The sequence below is a fragment of the Crocodylus siamensis genome, chromosome 10, assembly GCF_052110815.1.
Source record: "Crocodylus siamensis isolate JL-2025a chromosome 10, ASM5211081v1, whole genome shotgun sequence".
Taxonomy (NCBI): domain Eukaryota; kingdom Metazoa; phylum Chordata; order Crocodylia; family Crocodylidae; genus Crocodylus; species Crocodylus siamensis.
Window position 1 is genome coordinate 72,906,251 of NC_143404.1, and position 24,624 is coordinate 72,930,874.

The following is a 24,624-nucleotide window of genomic DNA, read 5'->3' on the forward strand; positions in this document are numbered from 1 at the left end:
AGTTGTGTGCAGTAGTCTGAGGACTGCAGATGCTCATTCCTCTGGGGATGACATTGTGTTTCTTGCATTGGCCTAGAAAATATATGTTGAGTTTGGCTTCTTTCTTCTTCATGTTGTGAAGTTTCCATTACAAATGGCAGCATTTGATATTGAGTCTGTCTAATACAAGATATCACATCTGCCCAAGGACCCCTGTCTGCCTACGTCCTTAGACCAACACGGCTACAGCCAACAACCTGCCCAATGTCTTTGCGTTCTCAGTCCTTATGGGTTCGGTTCGTCTTTGGCTCCCTTGTTCAGATGTCTCCAGTTCTGTGTCATTTCCAATGCCCTCTATCATTTCTTCTTGCTTAGATGTTAGCTCTGTTTCCTTTGGTGAATCTCATGTTGCTGCTTCTTCTCTCCCCTTTATGAGATGCAAGTATCGTCTGCTCCATCTTAACTCCTGTCCTTCCAGTGCAAAAACTTGCTAGGCTCTAGGAGCTGCTTGATGGGAAACTAGTGCTTTTTGTTTCCACGTTTGTCCATCTGAAATAGGCATCGTATCTTTGCTGTGCAGTTGTGATAGCTCCCTGGAACCCCTGTCGTAGTACCAGTTTTCTTTGAGGTTGTTGAATTTGGTAATGCTTTCACATCTTGCTTTTCATTTTAATGAACACCATCCACAAGATTTGGCAACCTGGTTTTGAGCTTCCTGCTCAACAGCATTTCTGCTGGGGGCAATCCATGTTTCATGGGTGTTGCCCTGTAATTTAAGAGAGACAGGTAAACATCGGTGTGTGAATCCATAGCTTTTTTCAACAGTTTCTTCACCATGTGTGCTCTATTTTCCACCTGACCATTGGATTGTGGGCATTTAGGACTGGAAGTGTTGCAAGGGAATCCGTATTGGTTTGCAAACTCTTTAAACTCAAGGCAGTTGAATTAAGGTCCCTTGGACAGGGGAACATTTCTTGGAGCACGTGTGGTGGGAGTATTTCGTTCTCTTAGTTCTGTCTTGCACTCACTTGACAGTTTCCCTACGCCTTGAAAATCACCATAAAACTCTTCTTCTGTGTTCTTGCTGTCTAGTCCCATGATGGCATCCATTCTCGTAATCAAACCTAGAGTTTTACATGTTTGCAACCGAATAGTTGGCACCAGCTTTCCCGGGCCTATTACAAACTGAACTTTTACTATATTACCATTGTGTCTAACATGCAGTGCACAAACACCCTTGGCTGCAATCGTGTTCCCATTGTATGCTCTAAGTCTCCCTTTCTTATTCTCATAGTACACAGGTTTAGTTTCATAGATTTCATAGACATCAGGGCTGGAAGGGACCTCGGGAGATCATCGAGTCCAGCCCCCTGCCCAAAGGGCAGGAAGGCAGCTGGGGTCATAGGATCCCAGCAAGATAAGCATCCAATTTACTCTTGAAGGTGTTCAGTGTAGGTGCTTGAACCACCTCCGCTGGCAGGCTGTTCCAGACCTTGGGGGCTCAGACAGTAAAGAAATTCTTCCTTATGTCCAGCCTGAAACGGTCTTGCAGGAGTTTGTGACCATTCGACCTCGTCATCCCTCGGGGCACTCTGGTGAACAGACGTTCCCCCAGATCCTGGTGGTCACCCCTAATAAACTTGTAGGTGGCCATCAGATCACCCCTGAGCCCACGCTTTTCCAGGCTAAAGAGTCCCATGGCTCTCAGCCTGTCATCGTAAGATCTGTTTTCCTGACCTCTGATCATGCGCGTGGCTCTCCTCTGGACTCTCTCAAGCTTCTCCACATCCTTTTTGAATTGTGGAGCCCAAAACTGGACGTGGTACTCCAGCTGCGGCCTCACCAAGGCCGAGTACAAGGGGAGAATGACGTCCCGGGATTTGCTCGAGAAGCATCTATGGATGCAAGCCAGCGTTTTGGTCGCTTTACTAGCCGCAGCATCGTATTTTCAGTTTTTGAATAATGTGTTCTGGTATTACATTGACCTGTGCCCCCGTATCTAATTTAAAAGTTACCATTAGTCCGTTGTTGTCCAGGGTGATTGTCGAATCCACAGAAGAATGAACTTCTTCTTGCATTGTGCCAAAGAGGAATTCTTCCTATTCCTCATTGCATAGAGCGCGCACCTGCTGTTTCTGATGTGGTGCATCCTGCTCCTCTCTGCAAACTCTTGCAAAGTAATTGAATCTTTTGCATTTGTTGCAGCACTTACCATGTATTGCATGGGTTTGTGGTAACACCGCCTTTCCCCCCACTCCAGCATCTGCTGCTGACCATTCTTTATTCAAGCAATACCCTTTGGCCTCCGCGTGCGTGCTTCATGCTGAGGTCCTCCTTCCTATGTTGTTTGTGTATTGCCTTAGCTTTTTGCAGTCTTCTAGTTCAGCTGCTTCTGTTTTTTCCTCCAGCTTCTGCAGTCTGGCATTTGTTATCTCAGTCTCTTGACACAATCTAAGTGCCTCTTCCAAATTAAGCTCAGGCTCCTCCAGCAGTTTTTTCCTGAGGCTTGTATCCCTCATCCCTAATACTGTTTGGTCTCTGATCATGGACTCTTTTAAGGCTCTGAAGTTGCATGTCTGGCTCAGTTGTCTGAGGTCTTTGACAAATGCGTCTATTGTCTGACATTCTTCCTGCTGTCTCATATGGAAATAATACCGTTCAAAGGTTTTATTTTGTTTGGGTATACAATATTCCTTAAACCTTTTTTATTACCATGACATAGCTTTTCTGTTCTGCTTCTGAACATTGTAGGCTATTATAAAGAGACAGAGCTTCTGGGCCCACTACCTTTTTAAAAATAGCTCCCTTGAGTGGATCTCCTTCTCTGTAGCTCCAATGGCCATCATGTATACAGTAAAGCTCAGCTTAAATTTCTTCCAGTTTTCTGCTGCATTGCTATACAGCTTTAAGTCCTCAGGAATTTGGAGGTTCTGGAAAGTGCTGCACTAAGGTGAATGGCAGCAATGGGCTGATTGCCACAGGGTCTGTGGCCCTGGCACTTTGCAGCTGCAAACAGCTGGGCGGGGTTCAGGGCCTTGGCGCAGAGACAAAGCTGGGCTGGGTGGGGTCCGAGTCACCTGCTAGAGATGCAACAAGGGAAGGAGAGCAGGCAGAGCTCTTGAGAGGTCGACCTGTATTTGGACTGCTTTTGGGTGGTGCAGGAATCAAATGGATGTGACACACAAACAGCTCCAGGCGTGATGAGCCCAAGAGGCTGGGGGGGGCCGGGGGAGGGCATCTGGCAGCTGCCTCGTGTGCATGTTGCTCGGGAACGCTGGCATCCCCCAGACTTGGCCAGATGCTGCGTCTGAAGCCGTGGGGCCGTAGGCAAAGCAGGCATGGGTGCTGATCTGCCGGCACGGCTGTGACCTTCCCTGCCTTACACAACTGCTCTGCTGGGATCTTAACCAGAGGCTTCTGGGGCAGGCACAAAACCCCAAAGCGCTACCGAGCCTTTGGACCCCGTGTGCAGATGCAGCGCAGGAAAACAGGGCCGCTGGGGACATGCAGCCCGGGGAGGCACAGCCCGGTCAGCTATGGGACTTGCCTTTCCCATATAACACCTGCCAAAGGCCAGGGGCACATGGTAGTGAGCGACCCCCAGAGCCGCCCCACAGGGATGCCTCCAGAACAAGGGTGTGAGATCCTCCAGCACTCGTGTGGCCCGGATGACAGGGTCTCCCAGGCCCTGCACCCGCAGAAGAGGCAGCGTGGTAACAGCGGTCCTGCCAACCCGGCCAGGCCACGACCATGTGCGGGGGTCCCCTCGCCCAGTGGCCACGGAGCAGCTCCGGGCTGAGGTGGCCATGGTGGGGGCTCAGTGACTGGTGGCTGCACTGGCCTCTTGCCCAAAGCACAAGCCAGTGTGCGGACACGCATGGGAGCAGGAAGGTGCTCTGCAGCCTGTCATTAGGGTAGTTGTCCCTGGGAGGCACCAGCACTGCCACCTCCGCCCGGGGCGCGGCTGCTTCCTTGTTCCCCGTAGAAGGGCAGGAGCTGCGCTGGGGTGTTGTGCAAGCCCCCCCGGGCTGGCGGGACAGTATATAGCCCGACCGGGCGGTGCTCGGCACTGCAGCACGGCGGCACCATGAAGTTGGGCGGCCTCATCCTGCTGGCAGGGCTCCTCGTCCTCTGCGCCCAGCTCCAGCCTGTGTCTCCACGTGAGTACTCTCTGCCCATTCGCTCCTCCCCACCCCTCTGGGCTGCTCCCCCTCTCAGCCCTCGTGGCACCCCACCCTGCGCCCCTCCCTGCCCCTCTCTCAGACACGGCCATCCTGTCCCCACCACTTGCCTGGGGTCCCCGAGCTGCCCAGGGCTGGGCCGTGCCCCTGCTGCTCCCGCAGGGAGCCCAGTGCCCCAGCACGGCCCATGGCGCAGCCCTGTGGTGCCCCGACTGCCACAGCACAGCCGTCCCCCGCTCCGCTCTGCCACACACCATGCACAGGAGCCGTCGGTGCCACTTGTGGCCGCCACACCGCAGCTTGACCCCCTGAGCTAGGGCAGCCCCGGAGTGCCCCGGGCTCAGAGACACGTGTCCTGTTCCAGAGAAGCCCGGAACATGCCCCCAGCTAGCCTCTTGGTGGCAGTGGCCATGCTTTCTGACGTGCAGCAGTGACTCCCAGTGTTTTGGCGTGAAGAAGTGCTGCAACCTGGGCTGCAACAAGTTCTGCCTGATTCCCAACGGTGAGAAGCAGCTGCGTGCTGGCGGTGGGGGCTGCAGGGGAACCCCGGGTCCTGCCCCGGCATGGTCACGGCCGGCTGGCAAGGTGCGCGGGGCTCCCTGCGGGCGGGAGGAAGCAGCTGAATGGCGAGGAGCCAGGGCCCGTGTCAGAGATGCCTGGACCGATGCTGGAGCCCAGCAACCCCTGGCCTGGCTCAGAGCAGTGAGCTCCAGCTGCCCTGGGCTGGGATGCCCCGGGGTGAGCGCTGCTCCTCCTTCCCTGCAGACCGAGGCCCTCACGTTGCAGCCATGGGCACAGTGGGAATGAGGGCAACCATCGGTGCAGAGGAGAACCCGGCCACCGGCCCCTGAAAACCTCAGACCCGTCTCCCCGCTGCAGGGACTAGTTTTATGCCTCATCCCTGGTCCTCTTCCAGAGGAGCTGCGACATTGCCCTCTGGTGCCCAGCTGCCCCAGTGCTGCCCTCCGCGCCCCACTCTGCCCTGCGCCGCACACAGGAGCCGTCGGTGCCACTTGTGGTTCCCACGCCACAGCTGGACCCTGCTGAGCTACGGCAGCACTGGGGTCACCAGGGGCTCCGAGACACATGCTCTCTTCCAGACAAGCCTGGATTCTGCCCTAAGGAAGACGGTATCCCTGGGCTCTGCATTAGCCTCTGCCGTGGCGACTATCAATGCTTTGGAGCAGCGAAATGCTGTTCTGTCGGCTGCAGCAAGTTGTGCCGGATACCCAGGGTGAATCCTTCACCATCAGACTCCCCGAGCTATACAACAACGCAGATACAGCCGTATGGTAAGGTGCATGAGGGCTCCCTACGGGAGGGGGAAGGTGGGCCTAAACAGCAAGGAGCCAGGGTCCATGCTAGAGACGCCTAGAACGATGCTGGAGCCCAGCACCCCCAGCCTGGCCCGGGGCAGAGGCTGGACATGGGCGACGCAGGCTGGGGGTCCCTGTGCCCGGCCGAGCTGCCCTAGGGAAGGGACTTGGTGGTCTCGCAGCCAGGGCTACCCCAAGCCTGGGGAGCCCTGGGCACATGGTGCCAGCGCAAAGCTCAGCACCAGCCCAGACTCTGGCAGCGATATTGGGCTGCCCCGGGCAGGGATGCCCTTGCGGACGCTCCTGGGCGAGCGGTGCTCCTCCTGCCCTGAGGACCACGGGCCTTGCATTGCAGCCACGGGCACAGGGGGACGAGTGCACCAGGACAGGCTGGGGGCAGCCCGGCCGCTGGCTCCTGGCAACCTCTGACCTACCGTCCCTCTACTAGGGACAATTCGCCCTCGTCCACATTGCCCCGTGGTGCCCCAGCTGCCACGGTGATGCCGTCCCCGCCCCACCCGTCCTCGTGCCACACACAGGAGCCACTTGTGGCCTTCACGCTGCAGGTTGTGCCCTGCTGAGCGTGGGCAGCCCCAGGGGCTCAGAGCCGTGTGCTCTGTTGCAGCGACCGCTGCAGACTACCCCTCGGTACACGCGGGGATGTGCGCGCCTGGATACGATGGCCCTGGGTGCGCCGAAGAGGAGAAGTGACGCGGACAAGGCTGCGGTGGAGTCTGCATGGATCTCATTCAAGGCAAGGGGTTACTCCGCGCTGGGGGTGGGGGCTGCAGAGGGAGCCCCGGGTCCTGCCCCGGCACAGACACGTCCGGGCGGCAAGGGGCATGGGGCTCCCTGCGGGCAGGAGGAAGGAGCTGAATGGCGAAGATCCAGGGCCCGTGTGAGCGATGCTGGAGCTCAGCAGCCCCCGGCGTGGCCCAGGGCAGAGGCTGGACATGAGGCACGTAGGCTGGGGGTCCCTGTGCCTGGCCGAGCTGCCCCGGGGCAGGGGGCTTGGTGGTCTCGCAGCTGGGGCTATCCCAAGCCTGGGGGAGACGCTGCACTCGCTGCCACGGGAGAGCCGCAGGCACGCAGCGCCGGCCCAGGCTCTGGCAGCGATCTCGGGCTGCCCCAGGCAGGGATGCCCTTGCGGATGCTCCCGGGGGAGAGGTGCGGCTCCTGCCCTGCGGACCGAGGGCCTTGCATCACAGCCGGGGTGGGGGGGAGCCCGGCCACCAGCCCCTGGGAACCTCTGCCCCGTCTCGCCTCCACAGGGCCTTGCCCATCGCCTGGGAGCCCGTGCACGACAGCCGGCACTGCGACCTTGTGCCCAACGTGATGACGACCCCGAGACCCCAAGTATCCAGACTCTGCTACAGGGCGAGACCTTCCGCCATCGCCTTTGCCGCCCCCATTCCTGCTGCCAGCCCAGCTCTCGCAGCCCCAGCTCTGCCCGGGCCGGGCTCAGGCTCTGCGCTTTGCCCCCTCCCCTCCGAATAAACGAGCCCCGCACGAACCTGCCCTGCCTCGTGTCCCTGCCTCGCAGCCAGCACCGCCCTGGCCACAGCCTGCGCCCCTCAGTGCCCTCCCCCGAGACCTGCCGCGGGGACCTCGCTGGGTGCCTGCCTGTCCTCGCCCCACGCTCCCCATCTGTGGGCAGTACTGGTCCTGCCGGCAGGCAGAGGGGACGCCCTGGCCCCGGCGTCCACAGCCGGCCAAGCTCCCGGCATCCCTGGCGGTAAGGTGGCAGATGTGAGGACAGGTCTGGCACTGCCAGGACAGCCACGTGCACGGACAGGGGCCCACGCTGCCTCTGTGGGGTGGGAGGCACCGGTGCTCATCTTCCCATGGGACGCTCTGGGGACACGGGCTGGAGCCCTGGGGGCCAGAGGCTCCTGCTTGGCCAGGGCCAGGAGGAGGCTGCCCGGGACGTCCTGGGCCCTGATGCGGCCACGGGCAGGGAGTGGGTGTAGTGGGGCTGGCAGCACCAGGCAGGAGGGGAGCAGGGTCTGCTTGGCACGGCTGTCGGTGGGCCTGGCACGCAGCCCCGGCCTCTGTGCACGCTGCCCCTGCACGGGGTGGGCGCCATGAACGGCACGTGCTCCTGACGGCTGGGGGACATGGCTGCGCCGGCGGGAGCCCGGCAGCGGTGGGCAGGAGCTTCCACAGATGCTGCTGGCATCGGCGGCGGGTGGCGAGCACCCACCAGGGGTTGGCGACTACCCGCAGGCACCTCCGGCAGCCAGGGGTGATCGTGGGCTGCCGGCAGTGTCGGCGGCACCTTTTTGCAGGGGCCGCACCGCCATGCTCAGGGGGTGCATGTGCACCTGTGTGCACCCCCTACTCATCGCCCTTGGTGGGCGCCGCACTCGGGGGCCACCTGACATGCCAGGCTTGTCCTGCCTGCCGTGTTTGCTGTGGGTTCGCTGTCCCTTGGGTGCCAGGGATGATGCACATCCAGCACCCCCCCCGCGCTCAGAGGTGCAGGCAGGGGTGATTGAAAGCTGGCACCGCCCCTTTACGAGGAGCCCGAAGGCACAAGGAGGGGCTGTAAAATTAAAGTAATATGCAATTAAAACCAGAAGAAGGAAGTGTTCTCACCCAGCGTGTAATTAAAGTGAGGAACACGCTGCCACAAGATGCTGGGGAAGCTGACGGCTTAACCAGACGCACCGAGGGACTGGGAACGAGCTCGGGGGAAAGGGGCACCAGCCGCTGTCGAGCACGGAGGGGAGGGGCATGGCATCCGGGACCCTAAGTGCTGGAGGCTGCAAAGGGGAGAGGAACAGGGGAAACCCCTGCTCAGACCCGTCACCGTCCCCTCCAGCCTCCGCTCCGGCCGCCGTGACACAGGCGTGTTTGTCACCTTCAGTCGTGTGGGCCCAGCCCACCAAGTTTCTCAGTAGCCTCCTTCAGGCAGGGAGGCTACAGGAAAAGGGGAAAACAGATTTCTGCAGACAAATAATAAAAACCAGGGGCGACAGTGCTGGTCAGAGGGTCGGAAGAAGAGTGCCAAGGGTGGACACCGCACCGGCCAGCACCCAGTGGCCCCGAACAAGTCCAGGGAGCCAGTGGACACTGCCCGGTGATACTCTGCTCGGAGGTGGGAGCGAAGCAGGGCGGGAAAAACGGCCTCACAGCCCCTGGGGCCCTCCTGGCCACAGCCTCCTTCCCGGTCAGGTGCACGCTGGCTTGGCCAGGCCAGGCAAGAGTAGGGAGTGCATGATAAGAAGGTGCAGGGAGAAGAGCGACCAGGACTCCAGCGGGAGGCTGCGGAGGAGGCGGTGCTGGGGCTGCAGCCTGGTGAACTCCAGGTACACGTGTGCCAGGGTCTCCCTCTGCCCACAAGTGGGGCAGGTGTCGGGGTATCCGTGAACCGCACCAGATACCCGCCCATGGTAACAGGTCCATGAAGGTGCCCCCTGCTGAGGTCCCGCTGGCTCTTGGGATCAGGGTGAAGTGCAGACTGGTTCGCTTTCACCCCTGCCCTTGTATCGGGTGTGCCGCCACTGGTTGTTGGGGCAGGACGCGAGGGCAGGATGGTGGATGGTGCGCAGCACGAGCGTGCAGAGCTGGCGCTGGTGGTGGGCCGTGTGGCGAAGTGGGTTTCCCTCGGGCCAGCCGTCACTGGCCTCCCACCTGCCTCCAGGAACGCCGCCCGCCTGTCTCACCAGCCATGATTTGTTGGAAAATTAATAAGTTGTTAAATAAGGTGGGAGGGTGTCCATTTTTTGCCCCGATGCCAGGGGGCCACCTGCGCTCCATTCCTCCCCTACACGGCAGCCCAAGCCTCGCAGATGGCATCCAAATGCTAGCAGTCACACCAGCCCTACATCAGGCTCCAGAATCCTCCTGGCAGGGCCTCCTTTGGTCCCTCTGCTCAGGCGGCCTACGCTGCCTTCACTGGGGCTGCCAAGCTCCTTGTAGCTGGCTCCCCTTTCGGGTGTGGCTCCCCCACTCGGGACCTTTGGCCATACACAGCCCCTGGCCTCACCTCCACGGCCAGGTGGAGTTCCAGGCCCACGACTCTGGGTGCCCCTCGCAGCGGGCACCTGGCCCCTTTGACCTTCTTGGCCCTGGCTCCAGCATGGACCAGTCAAGGGGGCACTCTACTCCCAGCCTCGCTAGCCCCACAGTTTCTCCGGGTCCCCCGTCCTGGACATGGGGAGTTGGGGTACCGCACACCACGACTGGTGCCCCAGGGTCTCACAGGGGACTCTCATGCCCAGCCGGGGCACCAGATCGTGGTGCTACTTTGGATATTACATGCGATCCACACTCAGCCCCAGCAGCGGAGGACTTAGTGGGATCAGGACCCGCTTCTTGCTCTGGGGCTGAGTCCCTTTCACTTGGCATCTGGCCCAAACCTCAGCCTCAAGCGTCTAAAGACTTATGTGGGCCCACTCCCCTTGCTTGGGGCTCCACATCGCCCTCCCCACTTGGGGCTCCAGATCTCTGCCCCTTACTTGGGGCTACCCCTTCACTGGGGCTCAACTCTGGCCCCTCACTTGGGGCTACAGATCACGGCCCCTTCACCTGGGGCTGCCCTCTCGCTGGGGTCCTAGTTCCCCCCTCCCCCCACTGCCCTGTTTATATGGGCAGCCCTGGGTCCAAAAGGGCCGCCCTCGTCAGGCACCTGCGGGCCTTGAAGTGGCAGGCACCTCTGGCGTCCTGCCACGGACACGGAGCAGCAGTGCCCCCGGCCTGCTGAGGGGTGAGGTGAGGAGCGCCACGGGCCTGCCCAGGCCGGGCCCCACGACAAGCTCTGGAGCACTGGGCGACACGGGGGCACAGGGACTGCCCCCGCACAGGACCAGATCGGTGGAGGCCCGGGCAGCGGGGTGGCAGGGCAGCCTCGACTTCCCAGACTAGGCAGCAGGGCGCACGCAGCATGGGCAGCGGAGCGGGATTGGGCCACCCTCCTTGGCATCCTGCAGGAGGTCCCCAATACAGGTGATGCAGGGTGGACCCAAGGAAATGGCACCTCTGTGTCCTTATTCAGTCTGGGGCCCTCTCCTCGGGCACACGTGTGCCCACCACACACTTCCAGCGCTGCCCCCAGCACCGGGCAGAGAGGCGCCCCGGGCACGGGAAGAGCAGAGCATGGGTAGACCCCGGGGCTTGAAAGGGGGGTGCAGATGGTGTGTGCCTCCTCACATAGAACACCAGGCGTACTTTTCTTGAGTTAAAATGAAACTAGAAGCTGTACGAATAAACTGCTAGCCTAGGGCTCTTATTATTCAGTGTATGGTTATTATTCCATTTAAGAGCGGAACAAAAGCAAAATACAAATTTGCTAATTCATCTATTGCATTGAAAAAAATGCATGATTCACTTGGCAACAAAATAATCAAAAGCTGTTGTTTCGTTAGTCCTGTGGTCATTAGCACTAAGTGGACATCTCTTTTTCAGATTCATTAAACAGTGTCAAGCCTTCTTCGGCGCTTTGACACTGCAGCCGTTGCTTCGCTGAAAGTTATTTCCATGCCTGAGTTAATGGGTTTTTTGCTAGAGTTTAACTCAGGCTGCAGGGCTGTGACATAGGAGCTACCTTGCCAGGAGCAGCTCTCAGGCTGCAGAGCTGCAGAAGAAAGGAGAGCTTCATTAGTGGAAGGTTAAGAGCATTAAGAAAGGCGAGCAGGTCCTTAACCCCTGTGCAATGGAGAGCGTGAAAGGGACCAGGTGGAGGATAATGAGGCATGAAGTCCATTGAAGTCACCCAGAGGCTCCCTGAATTCAACCCCCGCTGCTGCCCCCAGGCGCTTGGCTTAGACTTGGCAAGGAGCAGGAATCCCGGGGGCGTGGACTGCACCCCTGCAGCCTGGATCCAGCAGCCAGGAGAAGTGCGGGGAGCTGGGAGAGAAGAAGAGCGGCGGTCTGCAGCCCACCCTGCTTCTGTGCCACCCTCCAGAAACTGCCCCTCCTGGCAAAGCTTCGGGGTGGAGGAAGGGGCAGCAAAGCCCAGAGGAAAAGGCCTGGCAGGAGGGCGGCAGGGCAGGGGCTGCACAACCTTTGGCACCGAGAGGGAGATGGGGCGGTGGCACCCTGCTGACGGCTGCATGACTGCAGCAGAGCATGCACAGGGGCCTTGCAGGTGGGGGCCTGAGTCGGGACAGGATGGGGCGGAGAGCTGGTTTCAGGCTGCACCTCGCTCGGGCCAGCAGCAGGGGTGCCGCACGGCCGGCCCTCGGACAGCAGCCGTGATTGCCCCAGCCCTGGGGCAGGGCACGCAGACACTGGCAGGGGGCACGGTTGCACCGCCTGACCCCAGGTGGGCACCCAGGGAAGTAAAACATCCCCAGGAGCTGGGGGACCTCCTGCCCAGAGCACGAGCAATCGCTGAGCCAGGCTGGAGACCCAGAACCAGCCCCACCGCCCGGCAGAGCCGTGTGTGCAGCAGGGGGTTGCAGGGGTGGTCCCTGCCCCTCCACACCCCGGGCTTCCTCCCTCTCTCCCGTCCCGATGCCACGGCGCGTCTCTGGCGGGCCCCATGACAGCCTACCTGACAGCCCCATCCCCTCTGCCACACCCCGAGGGGGGTTAACTCCTTCCTGCGAAGGGAGCAGGGAAACCGAGTCACGTACAGCAGCCTGAGAACTATTGCAAACATCCCCGCGTCCCCACACCTTCCTGGGCTGGCCCGCACCCCCAGGCAGCCAGATGGGCCGCAGGCACCTCCACGTCCCGTCCCAGCAGGGCAGGGCAGGGCGGCACACTGTCTGGGGAAGGCCTGGGAAGCAGGACAGAGAGGGTGCAGAGGCTGGTGTCAGGGGGCAAGGCCACGGTGCACTGCGCTGTGCTGCCCAGGCACAGAGGGCACCGGGCTGGCTTGGCCCCTGGCCCCCTCTCTGCCCCGGCCGGGAGGAAGGCCGGCTCTTCAGGATGGGCAGAAGCCAGCGAGGGCTCCCCGGGGCACGAGGTGTTCCCTGGCGCAGCATGGGGGTGCTACAAAAGCCCACGGCAGGTCCCAGCTGGGCTCCGGCCGCGCCACGCTCGGGTGATGAAGGCAACGCGTGTTCACTTACCGTGGAGAATGGGTCCCCCCCGGTCCGTCCCACCCCGTGCCCCCTACCCAGCTGCAGGCCCAATGCCGGGCTGGGGCGGTGCCAAGGTAAATGATTGCTCAGAGAACAAGGTGGCAGGGGGTGGGTGCCGCCTGGGGCGCAGCACCCAAAGGTCACTTGGGAGCCAGCCAGCCCCTCCTCTGTCTCACCCCGCCCTGGGGAGTGCTTAAAATGCCAGCCCGGTGGGGCCCGGCACTCAGACCCACTCCCACCGCACCATGATGCTGGCAGGCACCCTTGTCCTGGTGGGGCTCCTCATGCTCGGGGACGCGCTGCCGCTGGCTCCTGGAGCAGGACTCATCCCAAGGCGTGAGTGTAAGTGTCCCCCAGGGACTCCCTCGTCGTGGCCGTGCACTGTGGCCATGCAGGGGTCTGCACAGCTCACCTGGGGCCACCTCCCCTCCCCGTCCTGCCCAGCATGAGCCTAACCGTTAGGCGAGCCACGGCTGGCAATCATTGACAGCACCCTCGCCGTGGCATGACCCCAGCCACCACGCCGGTGCCTGCTGGGGAGCTGCCCCCATGCTGCACATCTCCAGAGCTCGTGAGCTGGGTGCCTGTGATGCCCCGCCGGCTCTGCGGCACCGCGGACCATGCAGCGGTCCAGGCAGCACACGCAGCGCTAGGTCTTGGGGAGCCCAGGAGAACAACCCCCCTCCCCGACTATTCCCACGCCACCAAGCACCCGCAGACAGAGCGGAGCCCGGGGGGGGGAGTGTCAGCACAGGTGCACCTTGAGGCCACGTCGCAGCCCCCAAGCGCAAATGCCAAGGGTCTGGCCTGATGCCAGGTGGGATGCCAGGCTCCTTCCTCTGGGCCCGTGCCAGTGAGTCACTTCCTCATGAAGGCTGCGGCTGGCTGGAGGTGGCTGGAGCTAGAATGGGCGATGGCAGCAGGGTCACGCTGTCCCCTTGACCTTGTGCAAACAGCCACAGGTGTGGGCAGGTGGAGGGAGCGTGGCGGGGGACGCGGGGCCACGCATCCACTCAGCCTCCGGCCTCGCTGCATGCAGCCGGGTCCTCAGCAGCATCACAGAGGGCTCCCCCTCCTCCCACCCCGAGCCCCCGAGCCACAGGCCATCCCCAGACCCCAGCCTGCCCTTTGGTCTCCTCGCTGCCTCCAGCCAAGCTGCTTCTGGGCTGTCCTGTGCTCCAGCCCTTGTCATGGGAGGAAATCCTCCCCGCAGAGCCGGGGGGGAGATGAGAGCAATGGTGGGAAGTGAGATAAGCCTCCAAGGCGAAGGCCAGGTAATGGCAGTGCAGGTGAAAGCCGCAGCTATAATGCTAGAGAGGTGCCCGCGGGGCGCAGGCCCCACCATGCTGGGCACCCCAGGGCCCCTGCCCCCCCAAGCAGCAGGTCCCTGGGGCTGGCTCCTGCCATCTCCAGTCCCCCTGCAACTGGGCTTCAAAGCCTTCCCTAGCAGAGCCCTGGGCGTCCCCAGGGCCGAGGCAAGGGCTGTTGGTCTGGAGAGCCCCAAGCCCTGCCTGCTGAGAGCGATGCCTGCGGGACCCGCTTTCTGCCCCGTCACTTCGCACAGGCACAGCTCGGGCGGGCAGGGCTTTGCTGCCGCCTTCAGCTAACCTGAGCGCTACGTGCTGCTGCTAGGGGAGGAGGCAGAAGTGCGTCTGAGCACCTGGGACCTGAGGGCAAGCCAAGGGGCTGCGCCACATCTTGGGGGCTGCAGGGCCCTTGGATAGACAGGGCTGCACCTCTCTGCTTGCAACTGCATGCGCAGTTGCAGCCACAGCCCCTGGCCCGTCGCAGGTGGAGCAGCCCCATGCCAGGCACTCTGCAGCTCTGAGCAAACATCCCCGTGCTCGTCCTCCTTCACCCTCGGCTGACTTGTTTGGGCTGCCGGCACAGGAAGCCCCAGAGCCAGGGGAACCAGCTCAGGCCAGTTCCCGCAACTCCATCCCGGCCGCGCTCTTGCAGGGCTGTGGTGTGACACGGGCCGAGAGCTGCAGCAACGCACCCGCTCAGCTGCGGGGGGGTGCAGGTGGGACCTGTCTGCAGGTGCACGAGCCTGGAGGGATGGGAGCGGGGCACAGGGGAGGGTGCCCAAGAGCTGCACCCCAGGCCAAGCCCCAGAGTGAGGGAGTGCCAGGCCTGCTACTGGCACAGGCAGGTGGCCCAGAGCTCAGCTTTCCGGGGGGCAGCAAGTGCCGATCTCCACCACAGCTCCAGCAAATCATCATGCGGGCATGCAGCGGTGCAACCAGTGCAAGCCACGGCTCTCACTGTGCATGTAGCTGAGCACCCCTTTGCACTCCCAGCACTGGTGCCACCCTGCCAGGGGCCCTCCAAGCTGCTGGGGACACTGCTTGCCCAGCACTGGGTGAACTGGAGGGCAGCATGGCACAGGGAAGTGGAGGAGCCCTCTCCACAGTGCAGCCCAAGTCCACGTCACCCCCCACCCCCACCCCCAGGTGCCAGCGCTGGCCTCTGGCCTCACAAACGCCTGCCAGGCTCCATGCACGCCAGGTGGGATGACAAACAGGTGATCATTTACAGACGTGCCCTACCTGCCTTCGTGTTGACCATGGAGTCGGTATCCCTGTGCACACACACAGGGTGGAGGGGGCCAGCGCTGCGTTATCTCGGCACATGGAGCTCACCCCACACCCCGGGTGTGCCGCAGCCATCGGCATGATGCAGGGATTCCCCCAGGGAGATGCACTTTGGCCAGGAGCAGATGCTGCTTCCGTGACCAGCACGGTCCTGACAAGTCGGTCTGTGTCTGTGCCTGTGCCTCAGTTTCCCTGGCAGTGACACGGCACCGGGCCTCCAGCTTGTCCAGAGCGTCGTCTGAGCAGGACGGGGCTGGCGCACGGGGCTGCTTGGGAGGGTCCAGCTCACCTGGCAGACACAGCACAGGGTCACGCAGCCCGTCTGGGCACAGAGAGAGCCAGCAGCGTGCAGAGACCGGACCCTGCCGTAGATGCCAGGGATCTAAGAAGAACCCGGGCCGTGGTGGACATGCCTTGACTGTGAGCCACCAGGAAGGGGCCCTGGCCACGGAGGGACCCTCGGATGTGGGAGAAGAGAAGCAAGGAGGGGATCTCGCCCTGTGGACAGCGGTGATGTGGTTGAGGCTGTGCAGGAGGTGCTGGTACACCGCAGCAAAGCCACTGCCAGGCCCCGAGGGCTGGAAGACGGAGAGGGCATATCACCAAGAGCCTGGGGCGTATCAGAGGGAGAAGGCGGAGGGGGAGCCATGGCTGGGAGCTGGAGCCAGGCCAGGTCTGCAGCCACGCTCTTCAGCTCTGGGGGCGGCCAGGCCTGGGGCGGGCGCGAGCTCCGGCCGGATGGGGAGATGATGCAGCTGGAGGGAAGCGGTGAGCGCAGGGCATCACTGCCAGAGAGGGGGAGACCTGATGTCCCCCAGACGATGCCCTGGGCTGGGCTGCAGCCCAGTGCCCCCTCACAGCTGCCGGCAGCCGGGCACTCCCTGCCCTGGCTGCCAGGGGCCAGGAGCCGCAGGGCGAAAGGGAAGGGCCGGGGCTGCAGCCCAGCTCGGCAGCCGGCAATGCTGGGCCGCACTTCCTGGTTCTCCGGCGGGCGGGCGAGCGCAGACATCTGATACCCGGCAGCCGGTTGTGCAATGGACCGCGGGGGGAGCACACGGCGGCTGCTTATAAATCACCTGGGAGCCTGTCCCTCCCTCCCCTGCTCCGGCCCCACCTGAGGCAGAGCTTAAAGCCCAGCCGGGGCGGCGCGCACACAGCACCATGCCCCCGGGCAGCCGTGTCCCCCCGCTCCTGCTCCTGCTGGGGCTCCTGGTGCTCAGGGCCCAGCTGCCACCTGCCGCCGGCCAGAATGCCACCCGTGAGTACAGCACCCACCCCTGCCACGCCGGGACCCACGTCACAGCCCCATCATGCTGGTCTAGCCCAGGCGAGCCTGGTGCCTGGCATGAGCGGGCTAAGAGGTTGTGGCGTCCATGTGGGGCCTGTCCACGGAGCCCACCTTGCACCGTGTGCCTTTGCCATTGCAGCAAAAGCTGGCGTGTGCCCCGACGAAGCCAAAGAGGCGGCAAACTGCACTGAGGGCTGCCAGGATGACAGCAACTGCAATGGCAGCCTCAAGTGCTGCCTGACGGCATGCGGCATGGCCTGTCAGACGCCCAACGGTAACGCGCCCCTGCACACGGGAGCAGTTCCTCCCTCCCCGGGTTGGTTTAGCCAGGGCCCACGTGCAGCAAGGGTGGGCGGCAGGCAGGTGGGCACAGAGAGGGTCCCGCTTGCTCCTGGTAGTACTGCCCATCTGTGCCATCCTGTGCCAGGGCCCGGGTTGGGCACAGCACCGCCCCGTCTGGGTGCACCCGCACCAGGCACACCCTGCACCCTGGCACAGAGCCAGTGGCAAGGCTTCTTTACAGGCATTTTGCACGGCCTCTCTGCTGGCACCAGCAGGCTCCATGCGGCGCAGGCTGCCGTGAGCCAGGCTGGAGCGTGGCTCGTCCTTCCACACGCAGTCGGGGGTGGGACTGATGGGTCTAAGCCCTCCCATGGCTGCATCAGCGTTAAGGAAGCAAGGGCTGCCCCCCCTGCCCCCCGCTGCATGCTGGACCCTGCCCTGCAGTCCCCTTGCGAGCGCTGGGCTGGGCATGACGGGGCCAGCCGCCGGAGAGGAGCGCGCATATGGCTGGTGGCCGTCGTCAGCCTGCGGCCATTGCTATTCTACAAGGACACAGCTCCTGGCTCCGCGGTGACACCGGCCTTGGACGTGGCTGGCCACGAGGGCCCATGCAGCCAGCACAGAGGGACCCTGCAAGGCAGCTTCAGTGGGGTGGGTTTGGGCACGTCCTCATAGGGACCGAAGAGTTTGCAGGAGCCGCTCACGGCCCGTCGCCATGAAGCAGCAGTGTTCATCCGCTACCGGCTGCCGGCCAAGAGCACTGGGCAGGGTCCAGGGGCCGGGATGCATTCAGCCCCAGCGAGTGATGGTCAGCTGAGGCCAGTGACTCCAGCTCCCGGTCCTTCTGGTCCTCTTGGGGCTGGAGCTGATCCTGACCTGAGGACGGCTGGGCTGGCCAAGCATGTTGGTGCAGAGCTGCGGTAACCAACATGGTCAGTGCATGGTCTCCCTGCAGCCCTCCAGATCACGGGGCCAGGCGCAGCCTGGGGCCTGCAGCGGCCGGGGTGAGGCGAGCGCACAGCTCGCTGGGACATGAATCCTCCAGAGCAAACAGTGCAGTGCTGAGAGCAGGCTGCGCTGGCAAAGCAAACAGCGGGCGAGCTGCCAGGCCGTGTGACGTCAGTGCTGCGGGCAGCGGGGTCCCGGAGGCGGCCAGGCCCTGCCCCTGCAGCCCGCACCCCTTTGTCCTGCACTGGAGGAGGAAGCTCTGCGCTGCCCCTTCCCCTTCCCCTTGGCAGAGCTGCGGTCGGCAGGAGCTGCTGCAGGTGTTTCCTGTTGGCGCTGGGCCTGCAGCTCCGAGCTGCGCAGGGCTCGAGCACCCGCTCCACTTCCTTCCCCCTCCCGCGAGCTGCCGACTCCCTGGGCAGGGACCCGCCGGCCCCGCTGCAGCTCGCGGGCCCCCAGAGCCGGTGCAGCTGGCTGGCGGATGGTGCTCAGCTCCTCCCCACGACATTGGGCCCAGCACAAAGCTCCCATCTCAGCCCCAGCCCCGACATCCTGCCCTCACCCAGCCCAAGGTATCGGCCACCCCGAGGGCCATTCGGGAGGTGCGTAGGCCTGAGGGGCACGGGGTGGCTGTGCCCTGGCTGGGGCTAGGACACACTCCCTGAAGACCTCTGTGCCCAGGGCACGGTGCCCGTGCGGCTGTGCAGGGGTGCGTGGCCCGGGGCAGCGATGCCCGTCTCCCAGGCTCACACTGTGTCCCCTCTGCCCTTCCAGCGAAGCCCGGCAACTGCCCGGAGATCAAGCCGGGGATCCCCATGCTGGGGCTGTGCAGGAACCAGTGCAGCATGGACTCCCACTGCATCAGCAACATGAAGTGCTGCGCCAACGGCTGCGGCAAAGTATCCTGCATGACGCCGGTCTTCTAAGGTGCATGCGTGGCCCCAGGACACCCTCTTCCCGCCCCACCTGCCTGGTCCCGGACCCCGGGGTGGAGCAGAGCATGTGTGGGCAAGGCCACCTCACAGCCATGCCCCAGCTGACCCCGCCTGACACCCACGGAGCAGGCTGCTGGGACCTGCACCTCCCACCGCCCCCTGCCCGAGCGCCCAGAGCTCCCGCAGCGCGAGGAGTCCCTGCCGATCCCCTGCCCTGCACCCACCTGCCGCGGGGTCAGCACTGAAGCCTGCTCACAGCTCTGTGCTCTCTTTGCAGGTGCTGCCTAGACCTGCCAGCCTCTGCCCAGGTGAAGCAAAGCTGCTCCGCTATGACCCTCCCTGCACTGGATCCCCAGGTCCCATCCCAGCCGCTGGCACTTGCTGCCCAGAGCACCCGTCCTGGGCATTCGCTGGAGCCCTGCACACTCTTGCCAATAAAGCAGCCTCTTCCGCAGCCCTGACAGCACTGTCCGCATCTGCATTTCCTCCTGCTCCGGGGCTGGGCTGGGCCCCTGCCTCCTCCAGGATGGCACTGAAGTGTGTGCTCGGCGTGGGCTGTGCCTGGGAGTCACGCTGCAGTCCAGGTCTGGAAAGCAGCCGGCGCGGCCTTGTCTCAGGGCAGTTGCCGATGGGGAAAGGGCGAGAGCGCGGGGCGTGGGTGAGGAGCGGCTGAGACAGACCCACTGGCCACTGCCAACAAGCAAGGGGCAAAGAGGCTCTCGCTCGGGGCCCTAGTCCCGGGCCTAAAGCAAGCAGGAGCTCGTGGGGCAGGAGGACGAGCCGACGGGGCGGGGGAGGGTCCCTGCGAGGGGCAGCACGAGTGTCCGCAGGAGGCAGCGCCTGGGGCCTGGCTCGGAGCAAGGGTCACCGGGGCTGCCCGGCTTGGCTTGTCGGAGCCGGTGCTGGTGCCGGCGCTCTGCCCCGTTGCCAGGGCCGGCGGCCCGCAGCATTGTTCTCTGGTTAATGTTTCCTTAGACAGCCCCAGGCAGCCGTGCCTCCTCCCTCCTCCAGCACAGAAACCCCAGCTGGGCCCCGGCCCCATGGCCCGGGCGGGAGAGTCGAACACCTCCGCAGGCGACGCCGCCCACCCCGTGGCAGCGCCGGGGGTCGAGCGAGGGGTCGCGGCAGGGAGACGGGCCCACCGCCCTGCTCCCACGCCGTCACGCCACGCACCGCCGGACGCAGGTGGCCGCAGCCGTGCCCCGCTGTGCTGCAGCCCGTGCTGGCATCACGGATGTGCAGGGCTCCGGCAGCCTGGGCAGGGGGCAGGATCCGGCTGCCCGCTGGCTCCCAGGATGTGCCCGGGCCCCGAGTGAGCCGTCTGGCACGGGCCCCCCGCAGCTGGCAGGCGGGGAGGCAGATTGCTCCCAGGCGCCGGCTCCCGCGCCCTCTCCTGCCGCGCACCGCGCCTCCCCTACGGCAGTGGGCACCTGCAAGGCCCCCGGCCACCCCCAGCGCTCTCCAGAGCCGGGGTGGCCGGCGGTGGGCTTGGGCAGGCAAGGCCTGGCACTCCCGGCCCGCTGCGTTCAACCCCATCGCGGAGATCACCGTGCAGTCACAGCTGGCGCTGGCTGGAGGCGAAGGGGCTCCGTCCCCACGCTGCGGCACGTCTGCAACGAGGCCTGGCCCACGCGGGGGTCCCGGGGTGGGGCGCAGCTGGCTGGGCCAGGCAGGCTGGGCTCTCAGACGTGCTCAGGCCCGTCCGCGGGCAGACCCTGCTAGCGGCCAGGGCAAGGGGCTGGTGCCAAGCGGTCGCTGCCCTCGCATGCCGGACCGGGGGAATTCGCACCAGGCACCGGGCGTGACGGCTGCTCTCAGCCAATCAGGGAGCAGGAATGGGTCCTGTGTCCAAGGAGAAGGGCCACGGGTGCTGCCAGCGGAGCTGGGCACGGCCCAGCTGGGAGCCCCCCAGCCACTGCATGACCTGGAAAAGTCCCGGGCTGTGGGCCGCGAGCCCAGCACCTCCCGGGTTTCCCCCGGCCTCCAGCTGCCGGCAGCGCTGAGCTCTCCCACGCTCCGGCCCTCCCAGGGCTGGCACCTGGCGCTGGCATGCTGCACGGTGGCAGAGCTGCTGTCCGCCTGCGAGCCGGCCCTTCTCCCCGCCTGGGCAAGGGTTTAAATCCCGGGTGGCACGGCCCAGGCACCAGACAGCTCCTGCAGCACCATGGAGCCAGCGGGCATCGCCTTCCTCCTGGGGCTCCTCATCCTCTGGGCTCAGCTGCCGGACGCCCCAGGGCAGGGCGAGGGAGGTAAGCACAGAGCGGGGCTGCCCCCCGTCCCCAGCCTGTCCTCTCAGCTGCACCCCTGTCCTCCCCAGGCCCTGGCTGGATACAGCCCCGGCTCCGGTGTCCTCTCTCTGCTGCAGGTAAAGAAGGAGAGTGCCCGGCTGGCGAGGTCAAGGCCGTGCCTCCCTCCAGGGTCTACTGCCTCTCGGACCGCGGCTGCCCGGGGGCTGAGAAGTGCTGCAGCAGGGAGCACCTGCGAGCCTGCCTGCTCCCTGCCACCGGTATGTGCTGCTGCCGGAGCCCAGCTGCCACAGCAGCGTGCAGGATGGCACCCCATGCTCATGCCCCTAAGGTGTATGTCACGGGCAGACCCCCTGCCTTCCTCCTGCCCGCTCTAGCCTTCTGCCCCAGGTCAGGTCAGAGCTGCCCCAGGCACAGCGGGTGGGGGTGGGGCCTCTGCAGAGGGTTTCGTGCCTGCCCTCGGTGCCCAGTGCAGCCCAGGACTGGGGCAGGCAGGGCACAAACAACCACATTGCACCTACATGCAACCCACGGTCTGTTCCCAGAGGTCTCCCTCGATGGGGGCCGTGCAGACTGTGGTCCCACGTGCCAAGGGGTGACCCAGTGCAGGGGCAGGCCCCGAGGGCTGGGCTGCAGCCCATGTCTCTGCTCTGCAGTGTCCCCAGGCTACTGCCCACAGTCCAGCCCACAGGAGGTGGGGACGGGGAGCTGTGCGGCCAGCTGCTCCAACGACACGGCGTGCCCCGCGGGGCAGAAGTGCTGCGCTGAGGGCTGCTGTGCTCGCTGCCTCTGCCCCGAGCCAGGTAGGGCTGCTGGGGAGCGGGTGGCTGGTGGGGACGGGGCTCCTGCCTCTGCAGGGGGGTTGAGCCCCGCCGAGCCACACCCAGAGCTGCCATCTCCTCCCAGCCAAGCCCGGCGTTTGCCCTCGGAAGCCAGCCTCCCCGGACTTCGCCCCCTGCCCCAACCAGTGCGAGGACGACAGGACCTGTCCTGGGGATGAGAAATGCTGCTTCACCGGCTGTGGACTGGGCTGCACGAGCCCCTACAAAGGTACCAACAGGGCTGCCCACGCTGCCCTCACCCCAGCTCCCTGGGCTCAGATCCTGCCCCGGTGCTGAGCTGTGACCCTGCAGGGCTACAGGTGCACGGGCCTGCACACGCATGTGCATGCACGACGGCTGACCCGGGTGAAGGAGGTTCCCAGCCGTGGCAGCAAGCGTCTCTCCCGCAGAGAAGCCGGAGGAGTGCCCGGCCATGCCGACAGCGCAGCCCAAGGGGCCGTGCCTGGACGCCTGCCTGGACGACTCCGAGTGCCCGGGGGACGAGAAGTGCTGTGATACTGGCTGCGGCCACCACTGCCAAGCTCCGCACTCAGGTACCGACCCCCGACACATCCACTCCCCTCCACCTCCCACTGGCATCAGTGCCCCCCAGGACCCCTGCTTAGGAAAGAATCCCCCCCGACAGGTGCTAGGTGTGGGGGGCAGGACAGGGCCAGCAGCAGCAGAGCCATGGCCCCGTGGCCCCAGCTCGACCACTTTCCCTGCACCTCCCTCACCCCTCCGGGGGCCGAGGAGGGGGGTGTCGTGGCTCCTGGCCGGCCGTGACACCGGGTGGCCCTCACATGTTGCAGCCAAGCCGGGCACCTGCCCGCTGCTCCTGCGAGGCTCCCTGGGGCCCTGCATGGAGACGTGCCGCAGCGACTGGGACTGCGCCGGGGTGGAGAAGTGCTGCAGCACCAGCTGCGGCCACATCTGCAAGCCGCCCATTGCGGGTAAGGGCGGTGGGCCGCGGGGTAGGGAGGGGAAGGGGTCCATGCAGGGGTCTGGGGTGTCTCGCAGGCCCCCAGAGGCTGAGCAGTGGATACAGGGGGCAGAGATGAGTGACCCAGGTGCCCACTCAGGCAAGGGCAGGGGGTGCCCAGAGCAGGACCGAGCCCAGCGCCAACCTCCCTGCAGCCCCCTTAACACCATCTCTTTGCACCTGCCCAGTGCGGCCCGGGCTCTGCCCTGCCCCTGCCAGAAAGGACGAGGCCGAGGACTGCTCCCTCCTGTGTGGCCAGGACAGCGAGTGCCCGGCGGGCGAGAAGTGCTGCCTGATGAGCTGCGGCCGTGCCTGCGTCCCCCCCATCGTGCAGGGTAAGGAGCTGCCGGGGGGGATGGACCAGGCCACCACGGAGCAAAGGGCTGGCACGCTCATGCTCTCTCGCTGCTCTCGCCCTGGCAGAGAAGCCGGGCCTGTGCCGATGGACGCCGCACGTGTGCCTGGGGAACGTCACGGCCGAGTGCCACACGGACGCCGAGTGCCCGGGCAGGCGCAAGTGCTGCCTGGCCGGCTGCGCCCGGACGTGCACCCCTCCCGAGACAGGTGTGGCTCCTTGGACCATCAGAGCTGCCACGGACTGGGGCGGACCCTGGGTCCGTCTGGGCCCCTCTCCTGCCCAGCTGGAAGGGAGAGGGGCTGGGTCTGAGCAGGGTTTGCCCTGCTCCTTTCTCCCCTGCAACCTCCAGCATTTAGGGTCCAGGGCGCTCTGATGCAGGGGCCGTGCCCCTCTCCCTGCGCAGTAGCGACGGATGCCCTTTTCTGTCAAGCACAGGTCCAGTTCCCCCACCACATCTGGTGGCCACAAGTCCCACCTTTAATGCCACGCCGAGGGAGAAAGACCTGCCTGGTGTTAGCTATAAACTGCCGGGCTGTTGTCCCATGCTGCAACTCTTGTCCTTGTCCGGCGAGAGAGGCAATACTAATCCCTCCTGCCTTTCTCTTCCCCATTTGGTGTCTTGTGAACCCTTTTCATGCCCCCTCCAGCATCTCTTTTCTGAACAAAACAGGCCTGGCCCCGGGAGTCTCCTCATGTAGCAGCATCTCCGCACCACCCATCACCCCCTGGCCCTTCTCTGCACCTCTCTCGTTCTTCCGTCACCCTCCACCCCCATCGCGCCGGGCGCAGGGTCCCGGTGGCAGGGACGGCTGCATGGACCGCCCCGGGCTGGGCCCTCTCCAGTGATGCCTGCCCTGCTTCACGCAGCTCAAGCCCAAGCTGGCCCCTCGCCCACATTGCAGCCACAGCCAGGCCAGGCAGTGGGGCAAGTAATGCCACACGCAGCCACCCCCTCTGCAGATGCCCCTGCAGGTGCCTGCTGTCCACCCGGGCACCGGGGCCTCTGCCCACGGGGGCTACAGCCACCCCTCTGCAGGCAGCTTGGGGCAAGCGGCAGAAGTCGTGGCCATGAGGCCTGCTCGCAAGGGCCCACGTGAAGCCAGGGCTGCTCAAGCTGCTCACCGGGGCACGTCCTGGTCCGTCGGCGGCTCCCCCACGTCCCCATCACCTGGGGAAGGAGGGCACACCTGGCTCTGACCCCCGCTCCTTCTCTTCCAGGCCCAGCCTAGACCTGGCCTGGGGAAGCGGCCGGCTCCAGGACGACTCCCTGGCTCCTGCACCATCCAGCCCCTGCCTGGAGGGAAAGGGGGTTTCTGCCATGGCTGCTGCCCCTCCAGGCTCTGTGCTGTGCCCGGGGGTCTGACACCCCCATGGGGCATGGGTCAGACCTGCCCCTTGCAGCCCAGAGCATCCGTGGCCTCTGCAGCTTGACTATTCATGTGGTTGACCTCCACGGCTCCTGGAGACATGGCCATTCGCCTCCAGGCTGAGCACAAGGAATAAACGCTGGGCACGTGGCAGCCCCATCTCCTGTGGTTATTGTGATGGGCTTTCTCTGCATGCTATGGCTTGGGGTTGGCGGGGTTCAGGGGGGCACTGGCAGCACTGATGCCCCCCCAAACCAGGGGCAGCTTGAGATCCCTCCATGGAACATGTGCGGCCC

At 64.2% G+C, this 24,624-nt stretch overlaps 3 protein-coding genes across 4 annotated transcripts; all 3 read left to right on the plus strand.

Annotated features, from left to right (window-relative positions):
• Positions 1–4,046: 4,046 nt before the first annotated feature.
• Positions 4,047–6,230, plus strand: LOC149856917 (uncharacterized). The gene is made up of 4 exons (XM_090020692.1): positions 4,047–4,139; positions 4,525–4,662; positions 5,261–5,452; positions 6,102–6,230. The coding sequence occupies exons 1-4, from the start codon at positions 4,067–4,069 to the stop codon at positions 6,185–6,187; spliced, it is 489 nt and encodes a 162-aa protein (XP_089876818.1). The 5' UTR covers positions 4,047–4,066; the 3' UTR covers positions 6,188–6,230.
• A 9,925-nt stretch (positions 6,231–16,155) lies between these two features.
• Positions 16,156–19,015, plus strand: LOC149856918 (WAP four-disulfide core domain protein 2-like). Of its 2 annotated transcripts, none has more exons than XM_090020695.1 (4): positions 16,156–16,362; positions 16,532–16,708; positions 18,394–18,546; positions 18,832–19,015. In XM_090020695.1, the coding sequence occupies exons 1-3, from the start codon at positions 16,266–16,268 to the stop codon at positions 18,543–18,545; spliced, it is 426 nt and encodes a 141-aa protein (XP_089876821.1). In that variant the 5' UTR covers positions 16,156–16,265; the 3' UTR covers position 18,546; positions 18,832–19,015. The 2 variants fall into 2 exon arrangements, with proteins under 2 accessions (XP_089876821.1, XP_089876822.1); XM_090020696.1 differs by having other exon boundaries at positions 16,183–16,362; positions 16,532–16,666.
• Positions 19,016–20,319: 1,304 nt separating this feature from the next.
• LOC149856919 (uncharacterized) lies at positions 20,320–24,475 on the plus strand. The gene is made up of 9 exons (XM_090064108.1): positions 20,320–20,635; positions 20,809–21,060; positions 21,457–21,603; positions 21,707–21,850; positions 22,032–22,175; positions 22,434–22,574; positions 22,792–22,938; positions 23,027–23,167; positions 24,180–24,475. The coding sequence occupies exons 1-9, from the start codon at positions 20,320–20,322 to the stop codon at positions 24,188–24,190; spliced, it is 1,443 nt and encodes a 480-aa protein (XP_089920234.1). The 3' UTR covers positions 24,191–24,475.
• The last annotated feature ends 149 nt before the right edge of the window (positions 24,476–24,624 follow it).